Genomic DNA, 20177 nt, shown 5'->3' on the forward strand with positions numbered 1-20177 from the left:
AAACTGGACCGCTACCTCACACTGCCTGCAAAAATTAAATCAAAAGGGATCACAGACTAAGTTTAAGAGCTAACGCTATAAAACTATTAGAAGAAAAAAAAATAAGTGTCAATCTTCAAGATCTTGGATTGAGCAATGGTTTCTTAGATACGACACAAAAGGCAATAAAAAGGAATGAACACTGACACATGCCATGATGTGGACGAGGCTTGAGACCATTGTGCTAAGTGGAAGAAGTCAGTCATGAAAGACCACGCAGTGTATGAGCACATCTCCATGAAATGCTGAGAACCGGTGAAGCGATGGAGGCAGAAAGAAAGCAGAGGAGTGGTTGTTCGGGGCTGGGAGTGGGGGGCGGGGATGGGGCAGTGACTGTTAGCGCACTGAGCACGGCATTTCTCTTTGAGGCGATGAAAATGTTCTGAAATCAGATTATGGTGATGGTGGCACAACTCTGTGAACATACTAAAAACCACTGAATCATGAGGGGGAATGGCATGGGATGTGAATTACACCTCAGTAAAGCTGTTCTAAGAAAACTGTTGAAACAATTTTTTCCCAACTGTAACGACCAGCATGACCATCAGAGAACCTGGCACACAAGAAGACAAAATGACGTGAACCAGAACAAGCACAACAGATAACAGAAGCAGACCCAGCAAACTCCACCGAAACCACGGTCCAAACAGCCATGCCTGTTATGTGCTTGTTATGGAGATGAAAGCCAAACAAACGTTCCCAAAAGAAACAACCAGAAACTCTAGAGTTGAAAACTACCACAGTCAGAACTGAGAACCCCGTGAACGGGAACAAACTTAACAGCAGATTCGACACAGCTAAAGATAGAAATAGAGAGCTGGAAAGTAACAAGAAAAAATTAACCAGACTAAAGGGAAAAAAAAGGATATTAAATACAAAGATAATAAGTAGAATATAGTGAAAAAGTCTAGCATATATTTAAATGTAGTCAGAGGGAAGGGAGGAAGCAGGGCAAAGTTAGACTCTAAGAAAAATGGCTGAAAATTTTTCCTAAAACTTAGAAAGATAACAATCGACAGATTTAAGCAGCCCAGGGAATCCTAAGCAAAATAAATAAAAAAGAATCTACATCCAGACACAATAAAGTGAAACTAGAAAATCAAAGTAAGAGAGAAGGTTCTACAAGCAGCCTGCAAACAGGAGGCAGACCGCCTCTTGAAGACAAGAGTCACAGTAATGACTGAGAATACTCTGCTATCAAAAACAAAGCATTCAGGTTAATCCATGTTTGCCTGTGCTTGAAGAAAATACAAATTAAAACAAAAACAGATCTCAGAAAAAGCTTTGGCAATAAACAAGGCTCAGAAACAAAACCAACAGCTTACCTTCAGCCACTGTTCGGCCTGCTCCTTGCTCTGGACCGCAAGAACAAGCGGGTCTGTGCCTTGCTGAGTAATTTTCAACTCGTGTTTCTTCTTTTTGCTGTCCTTTGGGATATATGTAATGTTGCACCCTTGGAGCGGCAGTTCCATCTGAGGCTGCTGGTCCTTGGAACTTTTATAGCACTGCATTTAACATGACAAAACAAAGTTGGGTTACGAGGAAGTCCAAACAGGACACTGAGACGACTCCAGAATAATGAAAACAGGAGCGCTGTCAAGGCATCTGGAGGTCCTTGAACAGTGAGATGCTCGGAGATTGGAAAATGGACCTGCAGACGCTCAGGTATCGCACACAGAGCACTGCTCCTCCCTGAAGCTCCACCTCCACGTTTGTGAAGATACGTCGACCCAATCAGTTGAGCAGTTGACTGAGCACCTGTGACCTGGCTCAGCAGGAAACAAAACATCCCTGCTCTGATGGAGCTTCTGTTCTGGTGAAGCATCTTTGTTAAGGTCCACGAATACAACAGATTAGGTTTGTTGAAACAGCTCAGCCCTCACGCAGGCGGACAATTTGGATACTTTATTCTACAACCTATGTCATTTGGTATCCGCCTATCTCATCTCTACCCTCTTTCCGAAATACAAATGAACAATTTTACTAAGAATATAAATATCAACGCATAATAAACAAAAATGCCTGGAAAGGTTTGTTTTCTGGTTGAGCAGAGGATCCAGAACTCATGCTGTTCCATTTATGCACTGACATTCACTCTGAAGATTTCAGTGCGACCATCCCTGCTTAGCCTAGGTAGGTCTGCAAAACCTACAAACAAATCCTGTGCAGAGGTTTCCCCTGCCCTCTGGTTTAACTGTACTGGTGGGGACCAAAATCTTACCTCCTAATGGAAATATGCGGTCTACAAGTTCAGATATCCGGGTCCCAGCTCTGTTACTAATTTATCTGGGTTTCCGGAAGTTTCTTAAGCTTTCTGAGACTGTTTCCTCATTTGTAACATAGTTATTGCTGTTATTTTACTGAATTACATTAAATTATTAGTAATAATAACATCTGCTACCCATCCCTGAGTGTCAACATTCTATGAGGGGTTTCGTGCATCTCATTTAACCCTCACAGACACCCGTTTGGAAGATTAGGAAACTGAGGCTCAGCTGGTGAAATAACCTGCCCCAGGCCAGGCAAGGGGAAGAGCGGCAGCGCCAGGACCCCCGTCCCAGGCTGCACGAGGGCGAAGCCTGCACCGCGACTCCAGACCCTCTGCTGACGGGGGAACGAATGAACAGAACCTACTTCCAGAAAGGATTATTCTAGAGCCCTTTCCTTTCACAGTTCCAAAACCATGGCTCCTGAGTGGCACATGTATGGAATACACACACTTTTTTTAAAAATTCAACCAATGGTTGCCCTGTCTAAAAAGGAAGGAAAAAACACACCAAAACCAATTAACTTCAGATTGTTATGAATGTCACTGTTCATCAGATTTTTCACAGTCTCAGCAAGTACCAAAAAAAGAAAAAGAAAACTGACAATACTGTGGAAGGAATGAGAAATTTTATAGCTTATAGTTTTCCTCGGGTTAAGTGTCTCCAAATGGATATGTTATCAGCAGTACGGTAACCTGCAGTCTGGAGGGCCCTGCGGGTGGACCCCCAGGAGGCTGACGATACGACAGAGTAGCTTGCCGGGTTTACTAAGGTGCGCCCCTCAGAGCCACACCTGTAGGGCCGGGGAGGCAGCACGACCAGCAGAGGAAGAAGCATGGCTGCAAGGGAGTTCAAACAAAAGGCCCCAGCAGGCCTGTGCGGGAGCTTGACGGCGCCAGCAGAATTGTGCCAGGAGGCTGGGCCTTCACGTCCTGGCACCGCATGGAACACAGACCCCCTGGGAAGGGTGCACGACCTCGGGTGAGCTGTCTGCAGGCAGCCATCCCTGCAAGGGTGGGACAAATCCTTCAGTCCTGAAGGGGGATCTGGGGACATCACAGTGTCCAGCACAGAGCTGCCAGGCACGGAGAGGAACAGGTTCTGGAAGTATACACACAAAGGCCACTAATGGTGGTGCCTGTGGGAAGACAGGCAGGGAACATTGTGGGGAGAGCCTGGCTTTCCGTTTTCTGTTTATAGTTTTCTGTACCATTTAAACCTAGAAAGGACTTGCTTTATCACTGTTAACTTTTCTTTTTTTTTTTTTGAGGAAGATTAGCCCTGAGCTAACATTTGTTGCCAATCCTCCTCTTTTTGCCAAGGAAGACTGGCCCTGAGCTAACATGTGTGCCCATCTTCCTCTACTTTATATGTGGGACGCCTGCCACAGCCTGGCTTGACAAATGGTGTTAGGTCCACACCCGGGATCCAAACCAGCAAACCCTGGGCCACTGAAGCAGAACACATGAACTTAACCTCTGCACCACAGGGCTGGCCCCTTCTTCATGTTTTTAATTCTTTCTTTTTAGTTTTTTAAAATGTCAACAGGAGTCATCTGGGCAGTTGGATCATAGGTCATTTTTTAACAAAAAAAGCTCATAATAACAATAACTAACTTGGATTCTGTGTTTTATCGGAGAGCTCGCTCTCACACGGTTTTCCACTAATTTCTTCATAACTATTTACAACTGCTCTAAACAGCAGGTGTTATCACCCTGGTTTTGAAGGTGGGGAATCTGGTGGGAGACGGAGGCAAAGGGAGGGAAAGCCGTGGAAGGGAAGACAGCAGCGGGCGAGGAGGGAGCGCTGGCAGGGAGCGAGGACGGGCACCCCACGCACAACGCACTTCCCTTGGTGCATTTTCAAACTGCTCTTTGAAATGGGAGCCGACTGTATATTTTTAAAACATTCATATAATATATCCACATCTTGTAGCCATTATGTCGGATTATAAATAAGGACCATATTAATCTTTTAAACCTTTTTTTTTCATTCTTTAAAATTCCCCCACAGCATCATTTTTGGCATATTCTAAATTTGGGAGAAATTCAGGCCACACATGTGGAAAAAATATGTACTCTCATTGTTAAAAAAAAAAAAAAGAACAAAACCATTAATTAAAAAATATGCAGTGTCCTAAGAATCTAGTAAAATAAAATTCCCACAATTCACAGATGAAACTATAAAAAAAGGGTTCTCTGTCATCCGCTCCAGTAAAGTGTGATATATAACATCATAAATTCTCATGTGTTCTGTTTTAATGATACAATTTTTTTTCCTGAGGTTAATCTGAAGAAAAAGCAAAAACCAAAAACATACTCTAGAATTCCTAATTCCAACAATGAAGCAGGGTTTCTAAAGCTGGAGAGGAAGGAAGGAGGGGGAAGGCGGGCTGACGTCCCACCAGCCTCCCGGGACAGGCCCCGCGGGAATAACACCTACAGCAAAGGGTCTGCGTGCTCCCATCCCCGCTCCTCTGCCACTTACCCCATCGCCCTTCCACCTCTCAGATTTAAGGGAAAAAAAAGAATCAGCCTGCAGCTTTCCAAAAGAATTTCCCTTCCTGGCCACTCTTTCCCTCCAAACCTCGCCCGGCCTGCCTGTCCCACTTCCATGACCTGGCTTTGAGGAATCCACTGACTCACGACAAATGAGAAAATCCATCTGACGACGCCTGGCAAGTCCGAGCATGTGCATTTCCACGGACACAAACCGCAGACACTGCCTGCTGTAGGGGGCTGACGAAACCAGCGGCATGAAAGATGCCGTCACCTCAGCCAGCGCTCGCCGGCGGCCTATTTCGGGCCAGCGCCTGACCGCTGTGAGCTCACCGGGAGGCGCTGGGGGCTGAGTGCTTCCCTTTCCTCCTCACTGAGGTCAGCGGTTGCCTGGATACAAACACCATCAAGCCAGACCGCTGACAAAATCCTACGGGCTTTACCCCAGGGCAACCAATTCACAACGCTTTACCAGTAGCTTGGTGTCTTTGATGACGCAGAGTAACTTGGTCCACTGGCCAAAGCGCTTCTTCCGCAGCAGGAAGGCACAGATCTTGGCGTCCTTTACCAGGTCCATGGAAGCCTCTTCGGACGGCCACTGGTGTCGCGTTTTCTTCCCCTTTCCATCCTCCTCCTCTTCATCATACGATTCGTAGGAGCTACTCATCGCATCTGAGTCATAATCTGTAGGCAGGAAGGAAGGAAGGAAGGAAGGAACAGGGCCAGGTTACAAAAATCTTATCTGCACGCTTACCTGCGGGCTCAAGGGCACATTATTACATCATTCAGTGAGGAAGGGCTTTCTGCATTCAGTGTGCTGGGGGAACGTTAATTAGTAAAAATGGGAAAAAATAACAGACTTGGGAAGTGGAAACTCAACACAATTTTTACACTGAAGTCACTAGGAATTCTGTATTTACAAAGACCATTTAAGACTGTTGAACCCGGGCTGGGCACTCTGCAGACCCGGCCTTATTGAACCCTTGCCACGTTCTCGCGGGGGAACATCATCCCCGTCCTGCAGCGCCTTCCACCAAAGGGAACCCTGGCCCAGAGAAGCGCCCAGCTCTCCACACCACACCTTCATGTTACAGTTCTTCCTAGTCAGCACTGTCCTTGTCCCTGGGGCATCGCCACACGCACAAGCCCTTCCTAAGGTCCAAGAGCCAACCGTAGGCCGCCCATCCCCTTCGGCCATCCTTGGGACGTTCGGAAATATTTACACCCATCTTTCTTGTTCTGTGGTGCATTAACACCCACATACCAGGTTATTTTTGGTTTCCCCAATATATCGCTTTCTCTCTACCTCCAGGTCTTTGCACCTGCTGCTCCCTCACACCAGCCTCCCGTTCATCCCACTCATGCTCCTGCCCATGCCTCAACAGATGCTCTCATCTTTCGCGATCCCACTTACCGTCACCTCCTCCACAAGCCCCCCTGAATCACAACATGTCCTGCACTGGACTGAGCTGTGCCCCCAACTTCACGTGTGGAAGCTCTACCCGCGGTGTGACCGCATCTGGAGATCAGACTGTTAGGAGGTACTTACAGTCAAATGGGGTTATATGGGCAGGGTCTTAATCGGATAGGACTGGTGGCCTAGAAGAGGAAGAGAGAGAACTCTCGCTCTCTCCTGGCCACGTGAGGACACAGGGAGAAGGTGCCTGTCTGTAAGCCAGGAAGAGAGGCCTCACCAGAACTGGACCTTGCTGGCACCCGAATCTTGGATCCAGCCCCCAGAACTGTGAGGAAATAAACGTGTATTCTTGCGCCACCCAGTCTGCGGGATTTTGTCATGGCAGTCTGAGCTGGCTAGACCCGGGTGAAATGCTGCTCCTCTGTGCATCCATGCCACCCTAGAACAAACACACCCAGTGTACTGCCATCACCATTTGCCATCTGTCCCCAACACCAGGCCATAAGCCCCTCAGGGGAGGGAGACCACCTTGCTGGATGTGATTGTCCCAGAATGTAACTAATGGCACAGGGCAGGTGCACAAATATTTGTAAAAGAAGGAACTATTAGATAAGCTTGTACTCACAAAGGCCTCAGAAAGATGGCTGGCAAATTAAAAGTGTTTAAAATGAATACCAGTGACTGTCAGTATTATTGCTAATTTCAGCCCTGCTGGATGATAAGCTCCTTCAGGCAGAGTCTGATTCACCTTGCATTCCCCTCAACCCCAGGACACACATGGAATACGTTCACTTTTCAAAACATATTTGAGGAATGAACACCTAAATGACGAATGAATGATAGCTAAGAAGAAACTACCGCTAAAGCAGTTGGTTGCACAATTCAGCAGAAGCGGCAGGAATGGCATACAGAACAGAGTTCACATTTTCTCACTCATGGCATGCTAGGCTATAACTTGTACTCAATGGTCACTTTAATTTTCTCTCAAAGACTCATTACTAAGAGGGAGGAATAGAAAGATGGGAAGTTTAAGTTAAATTTTAAACCATGAAAAAGAGGTCAATGAAGGATCTTAAGCAAGAAACTACAGTGACTGAAGAGATAACTCTGGCAACAGCATTGAGAATGGGCTGAAGTTGGGGTGACAGAGAGACGGGGAGCAGTTAAGAGGCGTCTGCGATAAGGTTGACTAGGATGCTGACCGTGCCAAGAGGAACATGAGGAGGGGTGACTGGAGCAGCGGCTATGGACCTCGGTTACGGATCACTGGGGAGTGACTGAGACAGAACAGTCCAGATTCCCCTTCTGTGCTGCTGCACATGAACCCTCGCACCCCGCAGCCAGGCTGCTCTTGTCATCTCCGCACCCTCCCCAATCCCAACGCGCAGGCACACATACACACGCCCCACACACCAGCATCTACGTCCACCCAACGCTCCCGTTTAATGTGGTAGCCACGGGTGGGCATTTAATTTCAAATTCGAATTAAAGTTAAAGAAAACTAAATATCCAGTTCCTCAGTTGCACTGACCACATTTCAAGTCCTCAGCAGTCCCTGGTGGCCACGTGGATGCTGTACTGGAGAACTCAGACAGAGAGCAAGTCCATCGTTGCAGAAGTTCTATCAGACGGCGCTGGAGGCGACGAACACCCACAATGCAGTGAGACATGCCACAGAGAGACAGGCCGAGGAGCAGAGCATGCGTGGGACACAGCAAAGACTGAAGAGAACACTTCTGATCTACAGCTTTTATGAGTCATTGCCAACCAGGCAGAAAAGTCTAGAAGGAGGAAGATAATGAGCAAAAGCACTGGAAAACATCGAAACATTTAAAAATAGAGTGGATCCTTTCATTTTTCAATAGTATTTACGTGACTGCCACAGAAGCCAAGTCAGTGGCTGCCTCTGAGGGGAGGGGAGCTGTGATGAGGAGGGGACGTCGGGGGCTTGAGGGGTTGACAACGTTCTATTCTTGACCTGGGTCATGGGTCACAGATGTTTCGCTTTCTGATAAGTCATTAAGCGTACATTCACACTGTATGCATTTTTTGGCAAATACATTATATTTTACAATAAAAGAGTTTAGCATGGCTGGAATGGAGGTATGTGGAGGGAAGTGGTCGAACATGACACTGAAAACACAGGTGGTGGCCAGACTGTGAAAGGTGAGGTGCTACCCTCTGACCCCATGTAAGCAGAGACTTAAGATGGGCAACGGACAAAACCGTATTTTTTTAGGAAGATCCTGTTCACGGTAGCTTGGAGGACCATGAATCCCTCAGTGCTTAGCTCGCTTTCTAAAACAAAAAGTTCAGTAAATATTTAATGAACAAGTGAACAAAAGCATTAAGGAATAAATTGGTTATAAATGGGAGAACCACCTTTGATTTCATCGATTCAACAAATATTTATTGAGCACTTACTGTGTGTCACGCAATATTGTTTATTCTTATATCTATATGCCGGGATCTGAGATCAAGCTTTGAAAAGCCGGGGGCTGCTTCCAATTTACAAAGGGCTTTCACAGCCATCGTCCTGCTGGGCCTCTCAGTCACCCAGAGATGGACACAGAGCAGCATCCTTATTTCAGGGGAAAGGAAGAATGATGCTGGAAGACCAAGTAACTCACGCCCGACCACATCCCTGATGAGTGACAGAGCCAAAACGTGACTTCAAATTGACAAAGGAGACCATGCCCCCAGCCGCCCTTTGCCTCCTCGGGAACGGGCTGAGATGCACACCTGAGAGTGACAGCAAGTCCACGTTCCGCCTTCTTCTGAGAGAGCAGGACTGACGGGTTCACTTTCGGAAGAACGTCAGCCATCTGAACAGGAGACAGAGCAGTCAGGAGGCACAGCCGGGCCTGCAGGAGACCAGCTCTCTGACAGGTCGCTTCAGCGGTTACCCAACAGAGGAGCAGAACCCCTCATTCCTCGTGCCGTGTACCTCCTGGGGGCTCCACCAGAACTTCATGGAGTTTACTGTCTGGGGTGGGGGTTTGGATTACATTAGGGGGTAATGAGGGCCCTGTGAAAAATTAAGACAGACGGAACGGGGAGGAGGGGAAACAATCACTGAGGCCTTCAGCCCGTGCAGCAGGCGTACAGGCGATCTCGGGGAGAAGGACGGAGGGCACGGGCAGAGAGGGTGTTGACTAGAAAGTGGCAGCCCGTGGCATATCCCGGCGTCCATGCACACGTCCACACCTCACGTGGAATGAGGAAGCAGAACAAAGAGCCAGCGAGAGAACTGGGGGGATCCTTCTAAGTGACGCTGCCGGTTAGGAAATGCGCTTCTCCACCAGGAACTATTCTCGTGGGCAGGAAGTGCTACCATCGTGCGGTTCTGATGAACTAAAGAATGTTCCCATCGACTATCACAGGTCTCCCTCGGGATCCCAAAGTTCACTTTACGCCGCTTCACTTTCACAAAAGACCCACATTAGGGCCTGCTTTCGGTAACCGAAAGAAACCCGATGAGGATTTTCACTTCTTTGAAAATGGCATCCAGCGTTTGTTTTGTAGCCAGCCATTACAGAGACAAAGCCCCAAGCATACTGTCATACTTCAAGGCTTCCACAGCAGCCACAACAGATGACGGACCTTGACCTTTGACATGGAGGCAGGGAGACATGGAAGAAGGTGTAGACATCAGAGACCCGCCTGCCCGGATGGATTCAGACATGATGAGATGTTAACAGAGGACCCTCCTCTCTCCTACAGCCCCGTCTCCTGTACCTCCCACCGCCCCAACCTCTGACGACTCAGCCTAACACATCACCACCACCACCACCTCTCAGCCTCCCAGGGAGCCCACCGCGTTCCCGACCCTGGGAAGTGAAACCTCATTTCACCTTTCTAGGGGCTGTGCAGTCATCGCACCGCTGCTGCGTCTACACTAGGTCAGCGTGACTTCAGCATTTACTTGTTATTTGGTATGACTCGGTAGGTTATTTTTGGGTCTGGGAACACTTGAAAATTTTTCCCACATAAATTAATGGTAATTGCTTCTTTGTTTTACACCATTTTGGCTTACGAAGGGGTTCATAGACACACTACTTTGAGATAGTGGGAGAAACCTGTATTTTTAACTATAAAACATTAAAATTTTTATTTTAGACATATACCATACCCCATGAAGTGAGAAATGGCATTTCACCCAGTTACCCTTGAGGAGAGAGAGGGAAAAGGACAAAGAAAGAGTGAAACTAGAAAACTGAAAATGAGATGAAACATAAACCTGAATCCAAAAAACTCAACAAGGGCTGCATCGACTTTGTCTGCGTCAACGTAGCTGAGCGGGAAGCACGGTCCGCAGAATTCCCGAGCTGTGCAGCCCGCGTTAGGCCAGCCACAAGAGAACCCTGTGAGAGGCCGGAAGGGGTGGCAGCGTCACGCTCTGAGGATCGGCGGACGGCAGAGGCGCTGCGGATGCTCGGGCGTGTTTCCACCATCTGTCGGCCTGCCCTGCTGGCCCGGAGCTGCCCGACCTGCGGCTGGACCTCCTCCTTTGGTGGCTCAGACCTGGACGGGTACACGCACAAGTCCATCGCCAGGAGCACCAGCATCTGCTGCAAGTCGCCGAGTGTGGAGGGAGTCCAGGATGGACAGGCTGCAGTTTGTCCTTGCAGATCTGTGCATCCTTGACCTCACCCCACTTCAAGTCCAGCTTTTCATCCAGGCTGCCCTTCCAACCAGATCCACAGGCAGGAGCCTTCCACCGACTTCTTCAACAGCTCCCATAATTGTCTGAGGTCTAACCCCCATGATAAGCCTTCTATTCCACCTCAGAGTGGTTCTGCTGCTCTGATCAAACCTTGTTATAGAAATCGGTAATGAAGGCCTTTGACAGGCTTTTATACGTGAAGCACAGTGCAGACCCTTAGGATATCGGAGCACAGCTATGCCAGCCTCTGACAATAACTATTTTACTTTTGAGAAACTGCTTTTGGCTCACGGATGCCCTCACAGAGTCTAAAGGCTTGAGCATGGGGCAGCAAGTTATGACGCAACCTGAGCTGCCCACATGGACCCCAGGCTGTCTGATCCATCAGGGAGCATTCAGCCAGCACATCAACACAGTCTGCATCTCCACCGGGCCCAGAAGACGTAAGGAAGGTAGAGAAGCAAGCAGTTCAGATGCCCACGGCCCCTCCTCCTCTCAGCTCTGACTCATGGCCTAACAGTTCAGTTGGACGGTCAACACTTGAGAGGAAGCAGTAGCAAGGAGGTCTGCAAAAGAGGTTGTGAGCAGACCTCTACACAGGCTCAGGATGTAAGTATCTGCACATCAGCTGAGCACTGAGCAAAGAGCCCTCTCAGCAGAATATCTTCAAACGCAGGTGAGAAACACGACCCATTATATAGATGTGGGTCAGCTTCTTTCCCCAGACTTCTTGTCAAACGGACTCATGTACAACGGCCACAGCGGCACGGATGGAGGTCACGCACGGGACTCAGCAGCATGGACTTCAGCCACGAAGCATCACCTGGCTCCCGCACTTGGAGCGTTTTCCCAGCACATGAGCTGCTCCTTGGGGAAGCAGCCAGCCACCTAATAACAGGTGGTTCCCACTGGACCACTTCCATCACGGAAGGGGCAGCACCTGATTCTCACTGGAGGCGATAAGTAAATTCGCCTCCGCTGTCCACAATGCTCCTGCCAAAAGCACCGTCCATGGTCTCACAGAACACCCTACTCACCATCATGGGAGCCCACGTCACATTGTTTCTGACCAAGGAACTCGTTTTATAGCAAACAAAGTTTACCGCAATGGGTTTACGCTCATGAAACCCCCTGGTCTTGCCATGTCCTGGTCACCCTGAAGCAGCTGACCCAACAGGCTGGTGGAATGTCCTTTTGAATGTTCAGTTTCAGGACCAGCTTGACTGGGAACACCTTGTGGGGCTGGAGGTGGTATCTTCCAAAAGATCTTCTAGCAGATGCTCTGACGGAGCGGGCTGTTTCTCCCACAGCCGGCATTCGCAGGTCTGGGAATCCAGGGGCAAATATGGTAGCGGCTCCTCTCACTATTACCCCTAGGGATCCACTGACAGAGTTTTACCGCCCTTCCTTGAAACGTTGGCCCTGCTGGCCCACAGGTCTTCGTTTCTACGGGCAGAATGCTCCCTCCTGAGGACAGCATAATTGCTCCATTTAACTGGAAGTGGCGACAACAGGCAAAGAAGGGGTTACTGCAGTGACCGGGATGGCTGGTCCCGACCACCAACAAGCTGTGACCACACACTGGGGAAGGAAGACATGCCCGGATCTAGGAGATCCCTCAGGACGCCCCGCCCTGTGACTACAGTCAGTGGAAAAGCACAACCGTCCAATGCAGGCGGTCCTGCTGTGGCCCAGACCTTCCAGGAAGGAAAGCTGAGTCATCTTATTGGACAACCCACCAAGGTGCTTGCTGCAAAGGGAATATGAAGCCAGCCATAAATAACAGCTATGACCACTGACCGGCTGTAGAAATGAGGACTGAACCAGTGACCAACCTTCTCCCTTGTTTTGATATGGACATATTTGTGGATATATAAATGACTTCTTTTCTTCTCTTCCCCTCTCCTGTTCCCCGAGCATCTAACATGAGAAGTGCTAACAGCAGTTAGCCTTGGATCCCCATATTTGAGTTACAGGCTCTCAAAGGGGAGAGCATGACTCAGCTAGAAGAGAATGGACATCACCCCAAAGTGAAGAAAAGGACTCTGTACCCTCTCGGGGAGTTAGGGAGTTTCTGTGTGGGCGATAGTCGAATCCTGTAATGCTGCAGAATGATTCTGCTATTGTCTTTATTTGGAAATTCAATGTGGTTAAAAGAGGTGTGCATGGATGCCAAATTGACACAAGATAAATGGTGGTGGTTTTACACTGTATCAACTCAGCAAGGCTGGAATTACATTTCCCAAAATTCCCTTTCTTGGATGGTTCTGGGTTCGGGCTGCCCATGAGAGCAATTTGTGAGCAATTTGGAAGGCAGACGGGAAGCAGCTGCCAGTACATGCTGAAGGTCAGCGCGGGGTGCCAGGCGCTGCTGCGGCTCACACACATTGTCCCTGGTCTGCTGGCCCCCTGTCGGTGTGGGGCAGCCGCTGGGCCGCAGCTCCTGCAGCTCCTGAGGGGTCTCTTCTGAGTCCTGGGTCGGGAGGCGCGTTCCAGCTTCCCTGGCTGGCCGCCTGTGTCGCCAGGTTTGGAGGACGTGGAGACAGATGTGGGTTCCGGCGGCTCTTCTCTTTCTCAGTCCTCCCCCGCTCGTGGTCTCAGCGGCCAGCCCCAGTCCAGAGGCTTCTTCACTGCTTCCCACAGTCCCCACAATAAACCCTTCATCCCACAACCCTCACAATGGTTCTGCTTCTCCGATAAGCCCATCTCTGATGCATAACTCAACTAAGCCGTCACGCAGTCTGCAAGCACCTGGTCCGATCTGCAAGGCAGCTCACGCCGCTGTCCCTCGGGGTGGGCGGGGGCCCCGGCCGTCCACTCTACAGCCACAGCCAGCAACAGACAGGGAGCCGCAGTGCGCTCTCACTGCTGACTCGCCGTTCCTGAGTGTGAGGCCTGCTCCTGCTCTCCCGTCTGGAACCGGTGCCACGAAGGTTACCCACCCGTCAGTAGCGAAGGAGGGGCTTCTCCGAGGACAGGATGGGACACGTGAGCCGTGCGGGGCTTCTCGGACGGAAACTACCGAGGCCCCCAAAGTCAGACACAATTACTGTCGGTCTGTAGCCCTGAAAGTGTGTTGGTGGAGAGAAGGAAGGTGGGAGAAGCTAGGACCAAGCGTTCCAAATGCTGGGAAATACCCTCAACAAAAAATTCTTTTCTTTACTTGTTGCTATTAGAAAGAAAGGAATCCAATGAACTTTTGAATTACCTCAAGCCATTTAATTTTTTGTTTTCTAATTAATCTACTAATTTCTGAAATAGTGGACACTAAGAAATTACCCCAACGCATTTTTCCTGAATAGTTCTTAAATGAAAGAGAAAGCATTTAACTTATGATCTCAAAACCCAGTATGTCCTAACTTCCTTCCCAGAACCATCCCTTTTCTCATCCAGAATGCAACAAATATTTATTGACGTGGGGCCGAGTCTGTGTCGTGACTATTCCAGAAGTGGAGAAAACAGGCACGAGTGAGCCAGCAGAGGCCCCTTACCCTCCAGGGGCTTACAGCCCAGCACGGCCGGGTTCTCCATCTCCCTCCTCATGTTCAGTGAATACACCAGGGGAATTTCCTGAAACGATCAAGTTAGATTCTGCTTTGCTGAAATGGTCTGCTGGTTTCTTGCCCGGGGAGAGAAAGACCAGAAAACTCAAGCCTCTGTGTCGCAGAGACCACAGGTGATGTGGACACAGCACGGGGATGAAGGAGAGCATCTCCCCAGGGAGACAGCCGAGGCGGGTGACATGTCACAGATCGATGGACCACAAGCCTCCAGGTCAAAATGGGCAATCAGTCACTCACTTCCCATTTTTTCTATCTTTTATAAGAAATGCAAGACTCTATGAGTCAACAAGCACTCAGACACTGCCCCCACTTCAAGAAGAGACATGAGCAGCCTGCCCGACCAAACAGTGAGAGGAGAAACAAGGCCAGTGATGCAAAAATAAATTCCAGAGACAGTTAGAAGGCGGCTTTGATGTCAGCGTGCCGTTCTTGACGTGAATTTGAAAGCTGGGTACTAACAGAGAGGGACTTCTGAGAGTCTCCAAGCAGAGTGGAGTCATGTCATGACAACTCTAACTGGGGCAGAAATTTTCTGGTAAGACCTGTATGAACAAAGAAAGATAAAACCAAAAAGAAAGACAAGCCAATGATCGAGATGCCTATTTGCTTTGTCCCCAGTGATTTTTAGCCCAGTCGACAGCCACCACCTCGTGGCACAATGAACGCAGCCTAAGAGGGACAGGCCCCCGTCAGAGTGGGGGGCCCATACACACACCCGTAAAAAGGCACCACGAAAGTCATTTCCCTTTTGACCAAAGGGAGCACATCTCCTTGGACACACGTTTCCACAAGGAGCTCTCACCAGCTGTGAGTCCTGGGAGACAGAATCCGGATTCCAAGGGCACCGTGAGGCACGGGGGACGCTGCAAAGCCCCTCCGGTGTTTACCTCTTTGGGTCAAAACTGACTTAAGTCCACATGTCCCCAGTGTTGTGCGATGCCCCCTCCCCTTCAGACCAGCAAGGGGGCAGGCTCTCCGCGTCCCGAAACCCGAGAGGCCGGCGGCGGCCGGGCAGACGGCGCACTCACTTGAGGTGATGTACTCCGGAGCTTTCCCAGGACTCAGGGGCACAGCCTCCTCGTAGTAGCCTTCTGGGAGGGAGGACGTCGGCAACGGCGGCGGCCCGCTGTCCGGCGGCTGAGGAGCAAAAGGAGCAAACAACGCATGTGACCATCAGAAGGACATTCTGCATTTTCAACGAACAGGTGTCACCCAGCTCTCTCCTCTGCCCCCCGAAAGTCCCTGGGGAGAGAGCCCGCCCGCGGAGCGGCTCTGCTGGTCAGCTCCGACCGGACCCCGACGGCGCTCCTGCCGGCCCTCGCCACAGCCCGCAGCTGTGCGTCAGGCAGCATGGCTCCTGCTCCGGGCAGAGGGCGTCCCCAGGGCAGAGACAGTGTCTGTCCCTCTCTTCATGCCCACGACTCTCCCCTCACCGCCGCCCCTCTGCATCTCCATGGCCCACCCCACCGTGGGGAGCCCGGGAGCACGGGCGCCACTGATCCACCCGGCGCCCACCGCAGCAGGAGCACTGGAGACACAGGGCTGGCTGCACGGGGCGGTGCCCACGGTCTCACCACACTCCCGATGTGCGCCAGGGACACGCCAAACAAAGGCAGCCACCTATCAGCTACCCTCTGAAAGAAACTGGAAATGACTCTCTGGAGAAGGAAGCTGCTCATTACTGAAACCAACTGCATCACAGCTCCTTCGGGCTCCGAGGCTGAGGCCGTCGGCTCTGAAGCCGTCACTTTCGAACACAGAGGAGCCGGCAGGCTCAGGACTATCCAAATTCTACCTGGCCTTCAAGACCTGCTGAAGCCCCCTTCCTCTCTCAAATCCTCCTGCTGACCTAACGCAGGCCACGCTCCGCTTCCTACGAGCATCTCTGGGTTTGCTGCAGAAATCACGCACTAGTCCTCACGCAACAAAAAGGGCGACGGGGAGGAGAGCCAACATCTGCCAGACGCCCGCTAATTGCCCGGCACTGTACTAGGTGCTTCTGCACTGGTCACGGGTTGCATCGGTCAGTCCACACAGGAACCCTGCACGGTACATGTTACATTACCTTATAGTTTGCAGACATGGCAAGGGAGGCCCTGCCTCTGAAACGGCCCACTCAAAATCAGATGCTAGGAAATGACAGAGGAGGAGTTTTCTAACACCAGGCCTGTCTGCTAAAGGCCTTTTTTATATTCATATTCTCTCTCTCTTTTCCTTTGTTTGGTTTTTTATGAGGAAGATTGGCCCTGAGCTAACATCTGTTGCCAATCTTCCTCTTTTTGCTTGAGGAAGATTGTGGCTGAGCTAACATGTGTGCCCATCTTATATTTTATGTGGGATGCCTCCACAGCATGGCTCCATGAGCAGTGCTAGGGCCATGCCTGGGATCTGAACCTGTGAACTCCGGGCTGCCGAAGCAGAGCGCACAAACTTAACCCCTCTGCCACGGGGCCGGCCCCCCTCTTTTCCTTTTGTAAAAGGAAAACAAACTGTAAACAAACTGAAAAGATGTCACCAAGAATGACACAGAACAGAGGCCCCAAGTGGAAGATCTGCTAAGTTAACTTTCCAAGTAGAACAATGTTCCAAAGAAATCCTAGGGGTTTTTTTTAATATCAACTCTCTAGAATGTGAAACTGCACCACTTTCCATGTAACTCAGCTCTGAATCCAGAAGTCCGCTGGGTGACTCACCACCCACTGTGCTTCACCCACTCCTTCCTCGCCAGATGAAGACTGATAACTCCCTCAGGACCTCTGCACAATGTGCCCTCAGACGCTTGAAGGCCTTATCTCCCTCCCCCGGTCCCGGTCCCTGTTCCCTAAAGAACTCAGATGCCTCTGCGCTCAGGGCTGCCTTCCCGGACGGACGGTCGTCATGCTGTGCCCCCATCTGGACGGCATCCACGTCCCTCCTATCTTCCTGAAGAGGCAGCGCTGAAAACAGACCCTGCTCCACGGACGCCGCCCCAGGCACGGTCTGAACAAGAGCCCACCCTGAGCTGAAACCTCTGCTTGCTGCTTTGGGGAAAGAGCTGTTGGATCCACTGAGTGTCTTTATCCATGAAATGGAGGGTGTTTCAACTTCCTCTGAGTATGTTGAAACATACAAATTATTCATGTCCTGGGAAAGCATTACAAACAGCTGAGTCAAACAAATGCTGATGAAACGGCAGCGACTCCCCTTCGAGAGCCGCAGTCAGGCGCAGTGTGAGGGGAGCAGCTTCTCTCTGGCCCATGGGATTCCTCAACAGAGACCTTCCAACCCCACTGGAGGTCCTGCACTTGGCACAACCTTCGGCAACTCGACAATAATTCCACTTCTAGAAATTTATGCCGAGAAGATCAATTGGTCTTGTGAGCAAAAGTGGATAAGGATGTTCCATAACAGTTTTTTTAGCAAAATCTAAAACAATCTAAATGTTCATGGAGAGAGGAATGCTTACAAATACTGACACATCCACGTGCAGACGTTTAAAAGGAGAGTGCGTATCTATCGTCATTTACTTGAAAAATCTCTACTAGATACTGTTAAGCGAAAGAAAACAGCTACACTAGGAGCCCTTTATATAACATTTGCGTGTTTATGCTTTCATACATACAAAAACAGGAGGTCATTCACCATGTTAACAAATGGTTACCTCGTTTTTAACCATTGTCTGTATAGCTCCGATTTTCTACACAGTATTTGCTGTTTTTAAAATGAAAAAAAATTATACTATTTTCACTTTGAAGTAATACTCCCCCAAAAATAATCCTTCTAGAGGAGCACCCACTCTCTCCAAAAAGGATCAGTACTTCACTCCCAAATACCACTCAACCTTGAAATTCTACCACAGGGGTTTCAGGGCCTCAAACAGGGGAATTACAGTTTGTTAAAGGGCAAGGGGAGGAGAGCCTGAGAAGTCCCTGAACTGTAATTTAGCATCACTTTTTTGGAGCAAAAACTTCTTTCAGATCCTTTCCAACAGGTAAGATTTCCCTGAAATCACAAATAGCAGGAATTTTAAATGGCGCAAATTTAAAGGCAGATTTCCAAAAGTAATCACGGAAAACCAGAGGACAGGCAGGAAACAGGAAGGCAGCATGACGACGAGGAATGCTCCAACACTCGGCACGCATCAGCGCTGGGCCGGCTCCGTCCTCGGGCCACGCCACCTTCCCGTGACTCTGGGTCCAATCTCCCCACCTGGAAAGGAGGGCACTGGAGCGCGATCATCTCTCACGCCCACCTGGCTCTAAGATTCCCATTCTATGTTCTTATAAAGTTGCAGGTCAAGAGGCCATGAAGCCAACTTTACCTACTTCAAATTTTCATGAGAGTTGCCCTCGGGTCCTGACTAAATGATCAAGGACATCATAAACTCTGGCCAGAGCAGGTCTTCAAATGCACCTTCTAACAATAACACTGCACACCAGCGTGGCAGAACTCCACTGAACCTGACGACCTGCGCTCAGGACCAGAGGAGCCCCAGGCTGTGCGCAAAGCTCCAACACCGCCTTCCACCTGTCAGCAGGGCTCTCCTGGCAGCCCTCACAGACACATGCTAATGAAATAAGGGACTGACGTCCAAGCACCACAGCCTCCTCAGGGACTTCCAGAGAAAGACGAGAGACCGTTTTCCTCAGCGTGCCTGATCTTTTGCTTTTGTTGCGCTCTAGACATAAGACAGAAATGGCACAGAGCCAGTTACTAGATAACTTTTAAACTCACCGGATTATTTCTCCTTCAAATTAATACTTAAGTGAAAGTTACATTTTAACTTAGGAAACCTTATCTGCCTTAAGGTACTGTAAATTTCTCCTTTGAGGTCTCCACATCTTATTAGAGAAAACCAGTACTTACAGATGGACAGGAATATGATCTATAGGCTGCTTGGCTCACAATATTGGCCATAGTTTATTTTCCATCTTTTTGGAAAGAAAAGGCCATTAGTATTTGCCTTTGCTACTTTAAGGAAAAGCCTCACAGAGAATTCTTTTCCATTAGTAATAAATATTATGTTTATATAATTGTATGGTACAATATAATTATTTTCATTCTCATTATTACTATTCTTTCAACAATATAACAATAATAAATACTGTTTACCATTTGCCTACTACGTGTCAGACATTATTCTGGGATATTTTAGATATAGTTTATCCTGTTCAGAAAATAACACTGAGATGGTGGTATTTTGATTACGATTTTAAAATGAGGAAACTGAGGCTCCAGGGATGAAAGGCCTTGCCCAGGGTCACACATGCCCAGAGCTGATTAGTGGAGATGGCAGAAGCCAGCAGAGTCTGGGACTGACGGCTGACCCAGAAGCTACAGAAGGGCAGGGACGGCATCTCCGCGCCCGTGCCCACACTGCACGCAGTGAGTGGCGTGGGAGCAGAGAAGGAACTCCCGACCCAGCACGGCTGCGGCTGCCCACCCGCCCGCCTCCAGATGCTGCAACACACCCAGACCCACTGCTTCCCGAGGAAGGCGCGTTCCACATGCCTACGTCAGGCCCAACACCGTGAGGCTTCCCCACCCCTCCTACCTGGCACTCCTCAGCACCATCCCCTCCTCCTACCCCAAGTGACTGATTAGTGCTTTACACTAGAAAGACCGATAAACCACGAGACCCGATCCTAGCAGAGGAAAGCATCAGCCTGTAATTCGGAATCACTTCCTGACTTGAATTCTATACATATAGTGGTGTGTCCAGATTCTGCTTTTCAGTTACAGTGATTA

The 20177-nt window shown here is 49.4% G+C and overlaps 1 protein-coding gene across 7 annotated transcripts in view; it reads right to left on the bottom strand.

Annotated features, from left to right (window-relative positions):
• The window catches only part of AFAP1 (actin filament associated protein 1), a 162469-nt gene that overhangs the window by 76952 nt on the left and 65340 nt on the right, over positions 1–20177 (bottom strand). For all 7 annotated transcript variants that reach the window (XM_070506283.1, XM_044767883.2, XM_070506285.1 and 4 more), the window contains 3 exons: positions 15479–15587; positions 5277–5488; positions 1365–1544 (listed from right to left, as the gene is read on the bottom strand). In XM_070506283.1, the coding sequence (XP_070362384.1) occupies positions 1365–1544; positions 5277–5488; positions 15479–15587 (501 nt within the window). The remainder of the gene's footprint in view (positions 1–1364; positions 1545–5276; positions 5489–15478; positions 15588–20177) is intronic.

Source organism: Equus asinus, chromosome 3 (genome assembly GCF_041296235.1).
Source record: "Equus asinus isolate D_3611 breed Donkey chromosome 3, EquAss-T2T_v2, whole genome shotgun sequence".
Lineage (NCBI taxonomy): Eukaryota > Metazoa > Chordata > Mammalia > Perissodactyla > Equidae > Equus > Equus asinus.